General features: G+C 45.6%; 1 protein-coding gene across 2 annotated transcripts in view; it reads left to right on the top strand.

Annotated features, from left to right (window-relative positions):
* The window catches only part of atg5 (autophagy related 5), a 177,813-nt gene extending 175,535 nt beyond the window's left edge, over positions 1-2,278 (top strand). The window contains exon 6 of one of the 2 annotated variants that reach the window (XM_033021930.1): positions 1,505-2,278. In XM_033021930.1, coding sequence (XP_032877821.1) covers positions 1,505-1,641 — 137 coding nt within the window. In that variant the 3' untranslated portion in view covers positions 1,642-2,278. The remainder of the gene's footprint in view (positions 1-1,504) is intronic. The other variant, XM_033021928.1, reaches the window with a different exon arrangement.
* The last annotated feature ends 17,259 nt before the right edge of the window (positions 2,279-19,537 follow it).

The following is a 19,537-nucleotide window of genomic DNA, read 5'->3' as shown; positions in this document are numbered from 1 at the left end:
TCGACCCATTTACAGTGTATAGATACATGATAAAGGAACACCTTTGCCTGTGTGTGAATGTGTGTGAATGTGTGTGAGTGATTGGTGGTGGTCGGAGGGGCCGTAGGCGCAGATTGGCAGCCACGCTTCCGTCAGTCTGCCCCAGGCAGCTGTGGCTACAGAAGTAGCTTACCACCACCGAGTGTGACTGAGGAGTGAATGAATAATGCGATGTAAAGCGCCTTGAGTATTAGAAAGGCGCTATATAAATCCCATCCATTATTATTATTATTATTGCAAGATAAAGCCTGTAAAGTCCGATCAAAGATAGTCCGAGGGTCACCAATGAGGTAGATAGTAGTTCAGGACTGCTCTCTTGTTGTGGTAGGATGATTCAGTTGCCTGATAACAGCTGGGAAGAAACTGTCCCTGAATCTGGAGGTGTACGTTTTCACACTTCTGTACCTTTTGCCCGATGGGAGAGGGTAGAAGAGGGAGTGGCAAGGGTGCGACTCGTCCTTGATTATGCTGCTGCCTTGCCGAGACAGTGAAAAATGAAAATAAATAATGTACATATATGTTTATACGTGATGCTCTGCAAATCAATCTGTAGGAATGTGCTTTTAACAATAAGACTTAAATTGTCAAAATCATAAGATCATATGTGATAGGAGCAGAATTAGGCTATTTGGCCCATCGTCTACTCCGCCATTCAATCATGGCTGATCTATCTCTCCCTCCTAATCTCATTCGCCTGCCTTCTCCCCATAGCCCCCGACACCCGGAGAGCATATTGAAATCTCACGTATAACTATGAAAATTGAGTGTGCAATCTGTGGCCCTAGAAAGCCTCTGCTGTTCTACCCAAATAGCTAGGCTAATTTTTGATTTGGGGTATTGTGAGCAGTTTTGGGCCCCATATCTAAGGAAGGATGTGCTGTGGTGTTGGAGAGGGGGCCAGAGGAGGTTTATAAAAATTATCCCAGGGTTGATTGGGTTAACATATGATGAGCGTTTGACGGCACTGGGCCTGTACTCGCTGGAGTTTTGAAGGGGGGGACCTCATTGAAACTCACCGAATAGTGAAAAGCCCTGAGTGTGGAGAGGATGTCTCCACTAGTGGGAGAGTCTTGGACCAGAGGCCATAGCTACAGAATAAAAGGACTTACATTTAGAAAGGAGATGAGGAGGAACTTCTTTAGTCAGGGGGTGGTGAATCTGTGGAATTCATTGCCACAGACGGCTGTGGAGGCCAAGTCAATGGATATTTCTATGGCGGAGAATGACAGATTCTTGATTGGTACGGGTGTCAGGGGTTACGGGGAGAAGGCAGGAGAATGGGGTTGGGAGGGAAAGATAGAACATCCATGATTGAATGGCTGAGTGGACTTGATGGGCCGAATGGCCTAATTCTGCTCCTAGAACTTATGTACTTATTCCTTAATGAAACCATTCCCCGGTAAAATTGCTGTGCATAACCACTGTTTGAAGTAACTCGCTTTTTGTTTTTGTTCTTGCACACTAGATATGGAGAAGCAATATCAAGTCGTGATCCACGGGATTGAACCGATGCTGGAAACGCCTTTGCAGTGGCTCAGTGAGTATCTGAGCTACCCAGACAATTTCCTGCACATTAGCATCATCCCCGTGCCCAGAGACTGAGGGGGCGAGCAACACGATGGGAGAGCGAAGCCCGCCCGCGCCCCTTGCCCCCGGACTTGCCTCAGCGGGTGCCGCTTCCCACTTCCGCGGGAGCCTGTCGGATAGCAGCTTGAGCCGGAACTACCAGCCGCTCGCTGCAAGCCGTGACGGGAAGAGGTCCCCAGCGCCAGATGAGGGTCCGAGTTTGTATCGCCACCATAAACCTGCTATTGTCGTCAAAATACTCAACTGCAACCCGAACACTTTCCCAAGCCACTTGTTGTCACGTTTCTTCGTGGAAGGCAGAGCGTGATATTTTCGAAGGCTCCAAGCAACGGAAACATGTCGCACTTGATTTCTGATGAGCAAATCATCGGGGGGGGGGGGGGGAGGGTCTATCCAAAAGTGACGGTCATTTTAATTGCAGAACGAGAGGATGGAAGGACACGTCGTTGCTTCCCAAAGGATATGCTGCCTCTCACAATAACAAATTCTTCAAGATTTGCAGATATGGTTTGCAGATTTGCCATCATTTGTTTTTTTTCTCTCTCGAATACTCGACCACTCTCTCCCTTCGTTCCTACCTCCTTAAGGGCCTGTCCCACCAGCATGCAATTGCATGCGTCTAGCGCGACCAAACGTGGTCGTTTGAGGCGTACGGCCTCGCGGTGCCGGTCCCACTTCGATCGGCGGAGGCGTATGGAGTTGTACGGGGGCTGGTCCCGACATCGCGCTGGTCTCCGAAAAACTGACACTGTCCAAAAATTCCGCGCGACGACGGCTTGTCGGCCCGCAGCCGCATTGAGGCCGTACGCAGCGCCTCGACGGGAGTACACGGCGTCTTGATGGCGTACGCCTAGTGCGTGGCGTTGCGCAATGACGTCACCGCCCGGCGTGCCGTTGCGTGATGACGTCACCGCCCGACGCCGTGCGACGTCCAAATTCAGTCGGCCCGCCTCCTGCCCAGCTGATTGGTCAGTATGCTGTTGGGACCAGCCCCGCACAACTCCAGATGCCTCCGCGGTTGGAAGTGGGACCGGCCCCGTGAGGCCGTACGCCTCAAGCCACCATAGACGCATGCAAACGCATGTTGGTGGGACAGGCCCTTTATATGATCTCTCTCTCCCTCTCTCTCTCTCTCTCCGCCTATTCCACTCTCCCTGTCTTTCCATCTCTCTCTGTTATCTTCCTCATACATTTCACCTCCTGCCCACCCCCAATCCAACTCGCGATCCTCAGTATGTCACAATGTCAAACGTACCACCGTAAACTAAATATTTCCAATTATTATCAGGATTAAATCTATGAACCATCCCACATTTTTTACCCGTCAAAGTACGCCCATATGTACCATCAATCATTTTTGTTTCGTCTAATTGTTTGCATTTCGTGGTTACGAACTCGACACACACTTGGTATTTTTAAAGATATTCACAATGGCATTTGTTTTGTATGTATAGAAAATGGGAAGAATTTCTTAACTGCTTTCATTAGATTGTATACCCTTTTCAGGAATGTCTTTTGTATTACAGGATTTTTGGCGCAATCATGTATTTCAGGCATCTTTCGTCTTCTAAATAAAAGCCACTATTAATATTTTGAACATGCAGATGACTGAGGTATTCTCTGATCAACAAACTCTTTCTTTTCCCATGCCCCTCCCAATCGTATTGACGTGACGTTCAGGAGAAGGGTTTGCATCGCTTAATAAAGACAGACTAGGATTCACCTTAATTATGTTTCCCAAAGCATTATCCAACTATTGTGGCCAAAAACTGTAGTGATTTTTGAGTGGGTGAGGGGTATATCGAGGGTGGGAATTATATGGAACGATCTTCGTTAAATTAGGATTGCATATCTCAAATGCCAAGAACTGCACTAATAGACAATAGGTGTAGGAGTAGGCCATTCGGCCCTTCGAGCCATTCAATGTGATCATGGCTGATCATCCACAATCAGTACCCCGTTCCTGCCTTCTCCCCATATCCCCTGACTCCGCTATCTTTAAGAGCCCTATTAGCTCTCTCTTGAAAGCATCCAGAGAACCTGCCTCCACCGCCCTCTGAGGCAGAGAATTCCACAGACTCACCACTCTCTGAGAAAAAGTGTTTCCTCGTCTCCATTCTTATTCTTAAACTGTGTGGCCCCTGGTTCTGGACTCCCCCAACATTGGGAACATGTTTCCTGCCTCTAGCGTGTCCAAACCCTTAACAATTTTAGATGTTCTACAATCATACAATCTAACTATTCACTTATGCTGTGTCATGAAAAATACCTACCATAACTTGCTTGCAGTAACTCTTAAACATTTGTGACTTTATTCTGGGCATTGCCTAGATGCCCACGGCTGAAGAAGAAGGGTCTCGACCCAAAACGTCACCTATTCCTTTTCTCCAGAGATGCTGTCTGACCCGCTGAGTTACTCCAGCTTTTTGTGTCTGTATCTTCTGTCTGTGGAGAAAGTTAAAATGACAAGCAATTGGAAAATCTTGCCTTCAGAAGCCTGGTGTATAATTGATGAGAACTAGTAGAGAAAAAACATGTTTTCCATCAATTCCACAAGACAAAAATCGGCTTATACGTATTACCTGAACTAATTACAAGAAACTATCGCTATCCGAATATTTCCTTATCTCATAGAGTGATACAGCGTGGAAACAGGCCCTCCAACCCAACTTGCCCACACTAGCCAACATGTCCCAGCTACATGAGTCCCTCCTGCCAGCATTTGGCCCATATTCCTCCAAACCTGTCTTATCCATGTACCTGTCTTAACTGTTTCTTAAACGTTGGGATAGTCCCTGCTTCATCTACCTCCTCTGGCAGCTCATCCCATACATCCACCACCTTTTCTGTGAAAAGTTACCTCTCAGATTCCTATTAAATCTTTCCCCCTTCACCTTAAACCTATGTCCTCTGGAGCTCGATTCGGAGGACATAGGTTTATGCATCTACCCGACCTATTCACCTCGTGATTTCACACACCTCCATAATATCGCCCCTCATCCTCCTGGTGTTGTTTCTAATGGCCCTGCCCCACTGTACGAGCTCATTCAAGAGCTCTCCCGAGTTTAAAAAAAAATCAAACTCGTGGTAAGTACGTAGCGGGTACGTCGGAGCTCGTGAATGTCTCTTAGCGGCTCGTAACGCTAACGGCAGGTACTCGGGAAATGCGGTAAGCCCGTGAAGATTTTTCAACATGTTGAAAAATGTCCACGAGAGCCCCGAGTACCTACGAGCAGCCATTACCGTAATTCTCCGAGTTCGAATCAGGGCAAACTCGGGAGAACTCTTGAATGAACTCGTACAGTGGGACAGGGCCATTACATAGGAAAGATTTATAATTTGCAAATACAATTGGGCTTTAAAACAAGAGGATGAAGGATTAAAATTCAGCATCACTGAAGAGAGACCATTTTACCAGGAGGACGAGAAACTTGCTTGACAGAGCTTTTGAAAAAAATTTGAGAATGTTGAAAATGATCGATAACTAGTGCAAATTCACTTGCATGGTGTTTTTTCCACTGTTGTCATTTGCCACTCATCAGGACAGTGAAAATGCTGTCTTCCAAAAGACATAGTAATCCTCACACATGTCCTTTTAACACGTGGTCATCCAATTCTGCATTCCTTTACATAGAAACATAGAAAATAGGTGCAGGAGTAGGCCATTCGGCCCTTCGAGCCTGCACCGCCATTCAATGTGATCATGGCTGATCATCCAACTCAGTATCCTGTACCTGCTTTCTCTCCATACACCCTGATCCCTTTAGCCACAAGGGCCACATCTTAAGTTTTGCCTTTGGTGAACGGATAGCCTGTCTTCATTGAAGCATGTTTGCTAGTACTTACCTTAACATCTATCCTTTGCTTCACGGCACTAGAACACCTTGTGTCTAAATTGGAATGGAAGAATGGATGATGGCACAATGGGCGTTTTAATTTGCCATGATCAAATATTTGTAATAAAGATTGTTTAAAGGCTTAATAAACTGAATGAAAATTAACAGCTCCTACTTTGCTGGGCGCCAAATCTCTTTTATGGATGTGAACTAGCATAGTTTGTTACTGTTAACCCCTGTATACCGAAAATACTACAGGCAATATTTTTGCTTGCTTAATGCCACTATTCAAGGTTCGGAATGCTAGCCTGCCTGTTATACAAATTCAAACAGCGAAAGTCTCCTTCTGATGTGCGGGAAGGAACTGCAGATGCTGGTTTAAACCGAAGATAGTGTCTGTCAAAGTCTCCTTCTAATGTCTCCTAATTTTTAATCTTTCGAAATAATGTAACGCGGTGCTTGTAATTCTTCAGTACTCTTGTTAGCTGTTTCAATTATGCAACAAAACAAACTCTTTTGATAATAAAAATGCCCTTTTACTTCATATTCTTTGTGTTTTGTGTATCTTCCACTTAAAAAAACACTAACCAGAATGTTTTCAACATATGTGGTAATATTCTCTCTGGCTTTCTCTTTTATTTAAATTAACTATGATATGAATCATCAGAAAAATATGATTTTTGCACAAGATTTCTGCTGCCTCACAGCACCAGAGTCACGGGTTCAATCCTGACCTCGGGCGCTGTCTTTGGAGTTCGCACGTTCTCCCTGTGATCCGCGTGGACTTTCTCCGGGTGCTCCGGTTTCTTGCCGCATCCCAAAGACATACGGGATTGTTGGCCCCTACAATTGTGGGATAAGATAGAACCAGTGTTAACGGGTGATCGATAGTCTGCACGGACTCAACGGGCCGAAGGGCCAGTTTCCATGCTGTATCTCTAAACAATGGTGGCACAGCGGTAGAGTTGCTGCCATACAGCGCCAGAGACCTGGGTTCGATCCTGACTACTGGTGCCGTCCGCGGAGTTTGTACGTTTTCCGTGTGACCTGCGTGGGTTTTCTCCGGGTGCTCCGGTTTCCTCCCACACTCCAAAGACGTACAGGTTTGTAGGCCAATTTGCTTGGGAAGATTATAAATTGTCCCTAGTGTGTGTAGGGTAGTGTTAGCGTGTGGTGATCGCTGGCCGGCGCAGACACGTTGGGTCGAAGGGCCTGTTTCTGCGCTGTATCTCTAATCGAAACTAAACAAGATGGCGCCCAGCCTAGGCGACTATTTGTATGCCAACAACAGAAGTGGATCTGCAATCACGCATTATAATCGCTCCACACATTTAAATCTCTAAAAGGTATAGATATATGAAAGCACACACCTGCAGATTCAGGGACAGTTGGCTATTATTAGATAATAATAATAATAAATTTTATTTATGGGCGCCTTTCAAGAGTCTCAAGGACACCTAAAGTGGCCCTTGTGGCTAAAGGGATCAGGGGGTATGGAGAGAAGGCAGGTACAGGATACTGAGTTGGATGATCAGCCATGATCATCCAACTCAGTATCCTGTACCTGCCTTCTCTCCATACCCCCTGATCCCTTTAGCCACAAGGGCCACTTTAGGTGTCCTTGAGACTCTTGAAAGGCGCCCATAAATAAAATTTATTATTATTATTATCTAACTCCCTCTTAAATATAGCCATCTAACTCGCTCTTAAAAAAGTTTTTTGTTGCGTGCTAACTTGTCATTGAACCTGTGGCCCCCTAAATCCCAACATTTTTCTGTGGCCCCCCTGAAATTTGCCATATGGCCCCAGGTTGGGAATCACTGATCTAACTCACTGGTGACCTTCGGACTATCTTTGATCGGACTTTATTGGCTTTACCTTGCACTAAACGTTATTCCCCTATCATGTATCTGTACACTGTGGACGGCTCGATTGTAATCATGTATTGTCTTTCCACTGACTGGTTAGCACGCAACAAAAGCTTTTCACTGTAGCTCGGTACACGTGACAATAAACTAAACACGTCCCATTAAAATTAATTTAATGCAAGGAGCTGTCACTTGGTTTGATATAATGTCAAGTTATATTTGATGGTTTGAGAACAGAGGTGTACACAATAATCTCGCATGAAAGCCACTGAAGATGGAACCGGCCTTGGGCAAAATTCTTCCAGTGTGCAATTCAGTCCTAACTGCAAGCAACACCAGGGTGGAACTGCACACTCCTCCTACACCTGCTGTCCGTGAGTCAAGAACAACAACAGTTTCTGCCACTATCTCCGGAATGATGGAATAGAAAAGACAACAAGTAGCAAGAATCTATTTCTATTCGTCATTGTTTTGTTTCGCATTGTTCAGCTCAGTTTATCGTCACCTATACACAGGAGCAATGAAAAGGTTTTTTGTTGCGTGCTAACCTGTCAGCAAAAAGACTATAGATACATGTTCATGATTGATAGGAGCAGAATTAGACCATTCGGCCCATCAAGTCTGCTCCGCCATTCAATCATGGCTGATCTATCTCTCCCTCTCAACCCCATTCTCCTGCCTTCTCCCCATAACCCCTGATACCCATACAAATCAAGAATCTTTCTTTTAAAATCTTTTTATTGGGTTTTTTCCCCCCAAAAAAGCAAAAGTAAAACAAAAAAACAGAGCAAAAAGAATAATCTATCTATCTCTGCCTTAATAATATCCATTGACAGCCTCCACAACCTTCTGTGACAAGAAAGTCCATATAGACATGATTTCATATACAAAATCATGAGAGGAATAGATCGGGTAGACGCACAGCGTCTCTAGGGGGGATCGAGAACCAGAGGACATAGGTTTAACATGGGGGGGGGGGGGGGGTGTAAGATTTAATAGGAACCTGAGGGATAACTTTTTCACACAAAGGGTAGTGGGTTGTATGGAACAAGCTGCCAAAGGAGGTATTTGAGGCAGGGACTATCGCAGCGTTTACGAAACACCTGGGCAGGCGCATGGATAGGACAGGTTTGGAGGGATATGGGCCAAATGCAGGCAGGTGGGACTAGTGTAGATGGGACACGTTGGCCGGTGTGGGCAAGTTGAGCCGAAGGTTTCCATCCTGTGCGACTATGACTCTCACAATAGAGCCACCCACAGTGCACAGATACACGAGAAAGGGATTAATCAAGTAAAACAAATATGCTCATTTAATTTCCTCTTTGTAAAATCAAACTCGCACTCGATGACAAGTTTTGAGCAGCTGCCAAATATTCTGTATAATTTTTTCATTTTGATTAATGTTCCCTGTATTCAGGGATAAAAGTGAGCAAACCCTTAACATGACCCTAATAACCCCTAATTCACAGAAGGGCTGCTTAAACTGTGTCGGAAGGAACTGGAGATGCTGGTTTAAAACGAAGATAGACTTCTTCAGAGTCTAAAGAAGGGTTCTCGACCCGAAAAGTCACCCATCCCTTCTCTCCAGAGATGCTGTCTGTCCCGCTGAGATTGGAGCGGCTGGGCTTGTACATTCTGGAATTTAGAAGAATGAGAGGGGATCTTATTGAAACATATAAGATTATTCAGGCAGAGGCAGGAAACATGTTCCCGATGTTGGGAGAGTCCAGAACCAGGGGCCACAGTTTAAGAATAAGGGGTAAGCCATTTAGAACGGAGATGAGGAAAAACTTTTTCACACAGAGAGTTGTAAGTGTGGAATTCTCTGCCTCAGAGGGCTGTGGAGGCCGGTTCTCTGGATACTTTCAAGAGAGAGTTAGATAGAGCTCTTAAAGCGGAGACAAGGGATATGTGGAGAAGGCAGGAACGGGGTACTGATTGTGGATAATCAGCCATGATCGCATTGAATGGCGGTGCTGGCTCGAAGGGCCAAATGGCCTACTCCTGCACCTATTGTCTATTTGTTATTCCAGCATTTTGTGTCTACTGTTTAAATTGATGTGGTTATCCTATTTTCAAAGGTAAATGTACACGAATATTTAGGGACAGAACAAGTCCTGAACTTAAAGTAAGGTGACTTTGAGGGTATGAGACGTGAATTGGCCAAGATAGACTGGCAATTGATTCTTAAAGGGTTGACGGTGGATATGCAATGGAAGGCATTTAAAGACTGCATGGATGAACTACAACAATTGTTCATCCCAGTTTGGCAAAAGAATAAATCAGGGAAGGTAGTGCATCCGTGGATAACAAGGGAAATAAGGGATAGTATCAAAACAAAAGTATTGGAGTATTGCGTACAGTTTTGGTATCCTAATCTGAGGAAAGACATTCTTGCCATAGAGAAGGTTCACCAGACTGATTCCTGGGATGGCAGGACTTTCATATGAAAAAAGACTGGATAGACTCGGCTTGTACACGCTAGAATTTAGAAGATTGAGGGGCGATCTTATAGAAATTTACTAAATTCTTAAGGGGTTTGACAGGCTAGATGCAGGAAGATTATTCCCGATGTTGGGGAAGTCCAGAACAAGGGGTCACAGTTTAAGGATAAGAGGGAAGTCTTTTAGGACCGAGATGAGAAAATCATTTTTTACACAGAGAGTGGTGAATCTGTGGAATTCTCTGCCACAGAAGGTAGTTGAGGCCAGATCATTGGCTATATTTAAGAGGGAGTTAGATGTGGCCCTTGTGGCTAAAGGGATCAGGGGGTATGGAGAGAAGGCAGGTACAGGATCCTGAGTTGGATGATCAGCCATGATCATATTGAATGGCGGTGCAGGCTCGAAGGGCCGAATGGCCTACTCCTGCACCTATTTTCTATGTTTCTATGACGGACAAAAGTAATTTAAGGCAAATCAAGAACTCGCATTTTTTGAATACTTTATGGCAATCTCTGGTCACCTCCGAAGTGTTTTAATAGTTTTGATACAGGTTCCATTGTAATGTTGTTAAACTTGACAAACCAGTTTAACTTGTTTCACAAATCAGTTTTTGCCTACCCGCTTTCTCAAGGGCCTGTCCCACTATCACGACCTAATTCACAACCTTTTTTACTCGTGGACATTTTTCATCATGTTGAAAAAACGCCCCGACCTACTTGATGCCACGAGTACCTACGACTAGCGTCACGACCTACCTACGACCTACCTACGACCTCCTACAACCTCGTGACGACCATGCTGCGAGTATGAGTCAAGGGCAAACTCGGCAGAGGTCGTGAATTTAGTCGTGAAAGTGGGACAGGCCCTTACACTGTCCCACTTGCATGGGATTGGGTGCGTTTGGCGCGACCAACCGGAAGTGGAGTTCACGTGAAGTTGGCGCTAGGTACGCGCTAAGTTCGTGCATGACGTCATTTGAGTCATGCTTACCAATCAGCTGGGCAGGAGGCGGGCCGACTGAATTTGGGCGTCACACGGCTTTGGGCGGTGACGTCATCATGCAACGCCACGCCAGGCGATGACGTCATCACGCAACGTCACGCACTAGGCGTACGCCGTCAAGACGCTGCGTAAGACGTCAAGATGCTGCGTACGACCGCAATGCACCTGCGTGCCGACAGGCCATTGGCGCGTGAAGATTTTGGCCACTGCAAGAATTTCGGAGCCCCGCGCGATGTCGGGACCAGCCCCGCACAATAGTTGTCAGTCAATAGAATTCTCTGCCTCAGAGGGTGGTGGAGGGCGGTTCTCTGGATACTTTCAAGAGAGAGCTGGATAGGGATCTTGAAGATAGCGGAGTCAGGGGATATGGGGAGAAGACAGGAACGGGGTGCTGATTGGGGATGATCAGCCATGATCACATTGAATGGCGGTGCTGGCTTGAAGGGCCGAATGGCCTACTCCTGCACCTATTGTCTATTGTCAGAGAGATGGTTCAGTTGCCTGCTACCAGGAAGCTGTTATCAGGCAATTGAATCATCCTACCACAACCGGAGAGCGGTGCTGAACTACTATCTATCTACCTCATTGGAGACCCTCGGACTATCTTTGATCGTACTTTCCTGGCTTTACCTTGCACTAAACATGATTCCCTTATCATGTATCTGTACACTGTAAACGGCTCGATTGTAATCATGTATTTGTCTTTCCGCTGACTGGTTAGCACGCAACAAAAGGTTTTCAGCGTACCTTTGTAACAGGTGACAATAAACTAACCTGCACTAAACTAAACTAGGTGCATGTGAAAATAAACTAAACTAACTAAACGGCCTGTCCCACTTGCCGATTTTTTTTGGCGACTGCTGGCATCATTGACTGACGTATAAGGTCACCGAAAATCTTTCGGCGTGACACGGCGGTGATGCGGCGTGATGGCGTCTTCACGTGCGGTGTTTTTTCAAGTGTGGCAACATTTTTACTTGTTGCCGCTAGATTTTGAAATGTTCCAAATCTTTTGGCCACACCGAAATGACGCCGGCAGTCGCCGAAAAAATTGCCAAGTGGGACAGGCCCTTGACGAGCGAGAGTGCAGCAGGCTGCAGGATTATCCTATAGATTCTATGAACTGCTCTCACCAACATCAACGCCTCTTGCATTTGATTGATATTTACCCTTTTTTACTCTGTGATCTGCCTGTTTTATTTTCGCTCGCTGTCCCAACAATAGCATCGCAAGGCGGCCAATCCCAATACTTATTCCAGCCGTGTTGTTATGTGGATTTTGGGCCTTTGAACAGGGACCAGAGCTGCCATAAAGCTCTCGCTCGCATCTTATTTATTCCTGCACCTCTGCTAGCCTGAGCTGATTAGAGGTCTGCTTCAGTATAAAATTAAAAACCGGCCCACATTTGATGCTACCACACCCAATGTCATTATTTTTGATACACAACCTGGCAATTATTACAACGATATTGCTGGGCCTCCAGGGCCTGAGCTACAGGGAGCGGTTGAGCAGGCTTGGACTCCAATCCTTGGAGCGCAGCAGGAGGATGAGGGGTGATCTGATAGAGGTGTATGAGACCATGAGGTGAATGCACACAAAATAAGATGAGATGGGGAAAGATCTAATAGGAACCTGAGAGGCAGGTTTTGTGGAGAGAGCTGTCAGAGGAGGTAGTTGAGGCAAGACTCAAAGTGTCGGAGCAACTCAGCGGCTCAGGCAGCATCGGTCTGACGAAAGGTTCCAGAGATGCTGCCTGACTCGCCGAGTTTCTCCAGCAATTTAGCTTTGTTTAGTTTAGAGATACAGTGCGGAAACAGGCCCTTCGGCCCGCCGAATCCGCGCCGACCAGCGATCCCCCGCACACTAGCACTATCTTACACACTCGGGACGGTTGACAATTTTACCATAGCCAATTAACCTACAAACCTGGACTTCTTTGGAGTGTGTGTAGAAAACCCACGCAGGTCAGAGTGAGAATGTACATGCTCTGTACAATAGACAATAGACAATAGGAGGCCATTCGGCCCCTCAAGCCAGCACCGCCATTCAATGTGCTCCCTCATACTCCCATACATGATCTACTGTGTGGAGGTATGGGGGAACACATACAAAACAAATACACATCCAAACTTCAGCCTCCAAAAGAGAGCAATACGAATTATACATAAAACCACCTACAGACAATCAACAAAACCATTATTTATCAGACTAAAAACATTAACATTTCAAGATCTGACAGATTATAAAACTATCCAAATGATGTTCAAAGCAGCTAATCAGCAATTGCCTTGTAATATCCAGGGGTTGTTCCAACGGAGAGAAAGCAAACACAACCTGAGAGGAACCTATATATTCGAAAAACCGGCAATAAGAACTAATGCAAAACTCCATTGTGTTACAGCAAAGGGTGTTAGTCTCTGGAATAACTGCCATGATGAGCTGAAAAAATGTAAGACTCTATTCAAACTAAAAACACTCTCCAGAAACAAAAGATTGAATGGTTATGAGCTGGACCAGTGATTTTCTTTTCTGTTTGGTTATTTCTTGTTTGTGGACTGTTCAACAGATTTTGGGTCCATTTGTTCCCATTATTTTGTTTTTCCATGAAAATGTATAAGAGGGGGTAGAACCAGAAAAGTGTTCGAACTTCTTCTTACCCCTTTTGAACATGAACGATATTATTTGTATTATTTGAGTCACTTATTTGTTTGTTTTCCTTTGTGTTTTATTTTCTTTTTTTATTGCTTACAAGTTTATTTGTGTTGGTATTTTTTAACATGTTCAATAAATTAATAAAGTAAAAGTAAAATGTGATCATGGCTGATCATCCCCAATCAGTACCCCGTTCCTGCCTTCTCCCCATATCCCCTGACTCCGCTATTTCTAAGAGCCCTATCTAGCTCTCTCTTGAAAGCAACCAGAGAACCTGCCTCCACCGCCCTCTGAGGCAGAGAATTCCACAGACTCACCACTCTCTGTGAGAAAAAGTGTTTCCTCGTCTCCGTTCTAAATGGCCTACTCCTTATTCTTAAACTGTGGCCCCTGGTTCTGGACTCCCCCAACATCGGGAACATGTTTCCTGCACTGATAGTCAGGATTGAACCCGGGTCCCTGGCGCTGTGAGGCAGCAACTCTGCCGCTGCACCTCCATGCCACCCGAAACTGTCTTGCACTGAATGTTATCCCCTTTATCATGTGCACTGGGGATGCCGCCCTGTGCCACTGAGCAACCTCCGCGCCAATGTGCCACTCCATGCTGGCCTTTGGCCTACACCAGTATCTGCAGTTCCTTCCGACACACAAGGCATTTCATTAAACAACATTTAAAAGACATTTAGACGGGTACATGGATTGGAAAGGTTTTGAGGGATTGGGGCCAAGAATAGGCAGGTGGGACTAGTGCCGATGGGGCATGTTGATCGACGTGGGCAAATTGGGCCGAAGGGCTGGATTTAATGCTGTATGACTTTAAACCTACACCAGGGGTGGGCAACCTTGTTCTGCATGGGGGCCAGGACCCATGTCTGTGAGTGGTTAGGCGGGCCTCATCTATCGCCATGGTTAATAAATGGAGGTAATAATAATACATACTAACTAAATTAGTAATCAGTAATAATACATACTAATAATACATAAATTAGTCATAATACATATTCATAATACATAAATTAGTAATAATACATATTAATAATTTCAGGGGTGGGGAACCTGCGGCCTTAAGGCTGCATGCGGCCTTCTAGGCCATTAAGTGCGGCCTTTCGAATGAATCCATATTTTGTAGAACAAATCCTTTTATTAATAAGTTTTTGTTCCTCTTTTATTATTTTATATTTCAATCTTAAAATGATCGTATTTAAAATCCCAAAGCGTGAAAGAAGATTATTTCGCAAAATAATCCTCCCCGAATGACGGCCACAATTAAAACATTAGTATAAGTCATGAGGGCTATGGTGTTTTAAAACGGCCACAGACCACCTGGTACGTCCATGATTTAGCTCTAATGCGACTCTAGACTCCAGAAAGCTGTCACAACAAAGTCAGTAAAAGGTTTAGTTAACTTTAGAATTAACAATTTATTTTCATTTTCTTGAAGTTAGTACATAGTAGTTAGATTTTTACAAAAGAATGTACATTTTGAAGTATATCTAATTGAAGTTTCTTGGAAGCGGCCTTATTAGATTACAGCCAAATTAATGCGGCATCCAACATGAAAAGGTTCCCTACCCCTGAATAATACATACCAACTAGTGTGAAGCTAGGTGTTGTTCGCGTTAGTTTTCACGTGTTTTTCAGTTAGTTTTTTTGCAGTTCCCAGATCCCTCATGTCCCCGGGACTGGCTGCAGCGGTTCCCAGGTCACGAAAACGAATTTTTTTAAAAAACGCCTGCGTCCGGATGGTTTCGGGTTACGGGCCGGATCTGACCCGTAGGCCGTAGATCACCAACCTCTGCACTACGCCTTATCTGACTTTGCATCTTGTCATCACATTTCAGCTCAAGTGTTAAGGTCACTTACATTACAGGCCATTTTACGCAAGGAGACTGCAGGTCAGGCAACATAGAAACAAAGAAACATAGAAAATAGGTGCAGGAGTCGGCCATTCGGCCCTTCGAGCCAGCACCGCATTCAATATGATCATGGCTGATCATCCAAAATCAGTACCCCCGTTCCTGCTTTTTCCCCATATCCCTTGATTCCGTTAGCCCGAAAGAGCTAAATCTAACTCTCTCTTGAAAACATCCAGTGAATTGACCTCCACTGCCTTTTGTGGCAGAGAATTCCACAGATTCACAACTATCTGGCTGAAAAAGTTCTTCCTCAGCTCAGTGCTAAATGGCCTACTCCTTTTTCTTAATAACATTTCTACAGAACGTGGATAGATGACGTTTTGGGCCGAGAACCTTCTTTAGACTGATGAAGAGATTGAAACCTGAAGAAGGGGTCCCTATCCATGTTCTCCAGAGATGCTGCCTGACTCGCTGAGTTACTCCAGCACTCTGTGAAACGTCACCTATCCATGTTCTCCACAGATGTTGCCTGACCCGCTGAGTTACTCCAGCACTCTGTGAAACGTCACCTATCCATGTTCTCCACAGATGTTGCCTGACCTGCTGAGTTACTCCAGCACTCTGTGAAACGTCACCTATCCATGTTCTCCACAGATGCTGCCTGACCTGCTGAGTTACTCCAGCACTCTGTGCCCTTTTGTGTATCAACCAGCAACAGGAGGGAAATTTGATCAATTTTCCTCTTGGGATAAATAAAGTTCTATCGTGTAATATCAGATCGTATCTGCTGTTCCATGTTTCTGCATAGGCAGTTTAGTTTAGTGTCATTTAGTTTAGTTTAGAGATATGGTGTGGAAACAGGCCCTTCGGCCCACCAAGTCCACGCTGACCATCGAGCCTCGTACACTAACACACGATAGACAATTTACAGAAGCCAATTAACCTACACATCCATGTTCTCCAAAGATGTCATTATTTGTTGGTAGACTCATTTTAGTTTAGTTTAGTATAGAGATACAGCGCGGAAACAAGCCCTTCAGCCCACCGAGCCTGCGGCGACAATTCACAATCTTTACCAGGCCAATTAACCTACAAACCTGTGCGTCGATTTCGAGTGTGGGAAGAAACCGGAGCGCCCGGAGAAAAACCCACGCAGGTCACGGGGAGAACGTACAAATTCCGTACAGACAGCACCCACTAGCGGGAGAGTCTGTGGCGCTGCAAGGCAGCAACTCCCCCACCCCCACTGCCATTTTCATGTACCGAGGTTGCAGACCAAAAATAAATGCCTTGCTCTTTATTTATTTTTTGTTGTCTGCAACTCTTTGCGAATTCACCTCACTGAGGATAAAAGTGCGGTGCTTGGAGAGTGGACACCTGGCCCCAGCTAAATGGGGAAGCATAAACCCCTTGTCTTCCCTTTCTGCTCACGCTCCCTTTTAATTATCGGCCAACCTCAAGAGAGCACTCCACGTAAGCCGAACCTGCTATTAGACCGGAGCCCAAATTGCAAGTTACGCTCGCAGAAGCCTCAGATGTATTGTGATCAGTCACGGAGGAAAATGACTAATACCAGTGCATGGTCACCTACTTCCCACCACGCCTCGCCTCACATCTCTCTAACTGCAATAATGACTGTCCCGCTCACAGAGACAGCTGGAAATTGTTACACGATTGTAACTTCGGCTAATAACGAATGTCGGCAGTTTCACTGCCGTTGAATGAAAGCTTTACGAGGGCAGTTAAAGGCTGCCAAGTGGCCACAAGACGACAGAACATATCATTTGGAAACCATTTACGGCACAGACTAGCACTAGCAGAAGCACTAACACTTAAGCAGGCATTGGGCAAATGGAAAGCAAATAGCGTCTCGTGCTTTGATCCTGTCTGACAAACTGAGTTTAGTTTAGTTTACTTTAGTTTGGAGAAACAGGCCCTTCGGCCCATCGAGTCCGCACCCACCAGCGATCCCCGCACATTAACACTATCCCACACACACACACCAGGGACAATTTACATTTATACCAAGACAATTAACCTACCAACCTGTACCACTTTAGTTTAGAGATGCAGCGTGGAAACAATCCCTTCGGCCCACCGATCCGCGCCAACCAACGATCCCCGCACATTAACACTATTCGACACACTCTAGGGACAAGTTACACTTATAACAAGCCAATTAACTTACAAAGCTGTACGCCTTTGGAGTGTGGGAGGAAATTTCAAGTTGGGAAAAGGGGAAGTACAACGGGATCTGGGGGTCCTTGTTCATCAGTCTATGAAAGTAAGCATGCAGGTACAGCAGGCAGTGAATAAAGCGAATGGCATGTTGGCCTTTATAACAAGAGGAATCGAATATAGGAGCAAAGAGATCCTCCTGCAGTTGTACAGAGCCATAGTGAGACCACACCTGGAGTATTGTGTGCAGTTTTGGTCCCCTAATTTGAGGAAGGACATTCTTGCTAAACATAGAAACTAGGTGCAGGAGGAGGCCATTCGGCCCTTCGAGCCAGCACCGTCATTCATTGTGATCATGGCTGATCGTCCCCTATCAATAATCCGTGCCTGCCTGCTCCCCATATCCCTTGACTCCACTAGCATTTGCACTACACTGCTATTGAGGGAGTGCAGCGTAGGTTTACAAGGTTAATTCCCGGGATGGCGGGACTGTCATATGCTGAGAGAATGGAGCGGCTGGGCTTGTACACTCTGGAGTTTAGAAGGATGAGAAGGGATCTCATTGAAACATATAAGATTGTTAAGGGTTTAGACACACTAGAGGCAGGAAACATGTTCCCGATGTTGAGGGAGTCCAGAACCAGGGGCCACAGTTTAAGAATAAGGAGTAAGCCATTTAGAACGGAGACGAGGAAACACTTTTTCTCACAGAAAGTGGTGAGTCTGTGGAATTCTCTGCCTCAAAGGGCGGTGGAGGCAGGTTCTCTGGATGCTTTCAAGAGAGAGCTAGATAGGCCTCTTAAAAATAGCAGAGTCAGGGGATATGGGGAGAAGGCAGGAACGGGGTACTGATTGGGGATGATCAGCCATGATCTCATTGAATGGCGGTGCTGGCTCGAAGGGTCGAATGGCCTACTCCTGCACCTATTGTCTATTGTCTATTGTCTATTGAAACCGAAGATCTCAGAGGAAACCCACGCAGTTCACGGGAAGAACGTACAAGCTTCGTGCAGATGGCACCCGTGGTCAGGATTGAACCCGGGTCCCCAGCGCTGTGAGGCAGCAACTCTACCGCTGCGCCACCGTACCGGCCAGCACTGGCCAGAGTTACTCCAGCACATTGTGTCCTTTCCATCTTAAGTCTACTGTTCACCATTGGAGTTTAGAAGCATGAAGCAAGACCTCATTGGAAATACTGAAAGGCCTGGATAGAGTGGATGTGGAGATAATGTTGCCACTAGTAGGGGAGTCTCGGACCAGAGACCATAAACCCAGAATAAAAGGATGTACCTTTAGAAAGGAGATGAGGAGGAATTTCTTTAATCAGATGGTGGTGAATCTATGGAATTCATTGCCACAGAAGGCTGTGGAGGCCAAGTCAATGGATATTTTTAAGGCAGAGATAGATAGATTCTTGATTAGCACGGGTGTCAGGGGTTATGGGGAGAAGGCAGGAGAATGGGGTTAGGAGGGAGAGATAGATGAGCCATGATTGAATGGCAGAGTAGACTTGATGGGCCGAACGGCCTTATTCTGCTCCTATCACTTATGAACTTGCCATTTGTTCTCATGGTTTCCACATCCATAGTAATTTTCATTTGGTGTAACAGGTGGCTGAAGAGAGACTTCCTGTTCGGTATCCACACCCTTGTCTAACCTCACGCTTTCACAATAGGAAAGTAATTTGAACGAAGTGAAACTCAGATCGCATTCACTGGAAAAGTAGAACGTATTAACCAGAAGGGTGAGGGCGGTATGGTGGTGCAGCGGTAGTTGCTGCCTTCAGGACTGGACAAGCTCGATGCAGGAAAAAGCTTCCCAATGTTGGGCGAGTCCAGAACCAGGGGCCACAGTCTTAGAATAAAGGGGAAGTCATTTAAGACTGAGGTGAGAAAAAACTTTTTCACCCCGAGAGTTGTTTTTTTATGGAATTCCCTGCTACAGAGGGCAGTGGAGGCCAAGTCACTGGATGGATTTAAGAGAGAGTTAGATAGAGCTCTAGGGGCTAGTGGAGTCAAGGGATATGGGGAGAAGGCAGGCACGGGTTATTGATTGGGGACAATCAGCCATGATCA

Source organism: Amblyraja radiata, chromosome 5 (assembly GCF_010909765.2).
Source record: "Amblyraja radiata isolate CabotCenter1 chromosome 5, sAmbRad1.1.pri, whole genome shotgun sequence".
Taxonomy (NCBI): domain Eukaryota; kingdom Metazoa; phylum Chordata; class Chondrichthyes; order Rajiformes; family Rajidae; genus Amblyraja; species Amblyraja radiata.
Note: the sequence above shows the minus strand (reverse complement) of the source record. Positions and strands in the feature narration are given on the sequence as shown.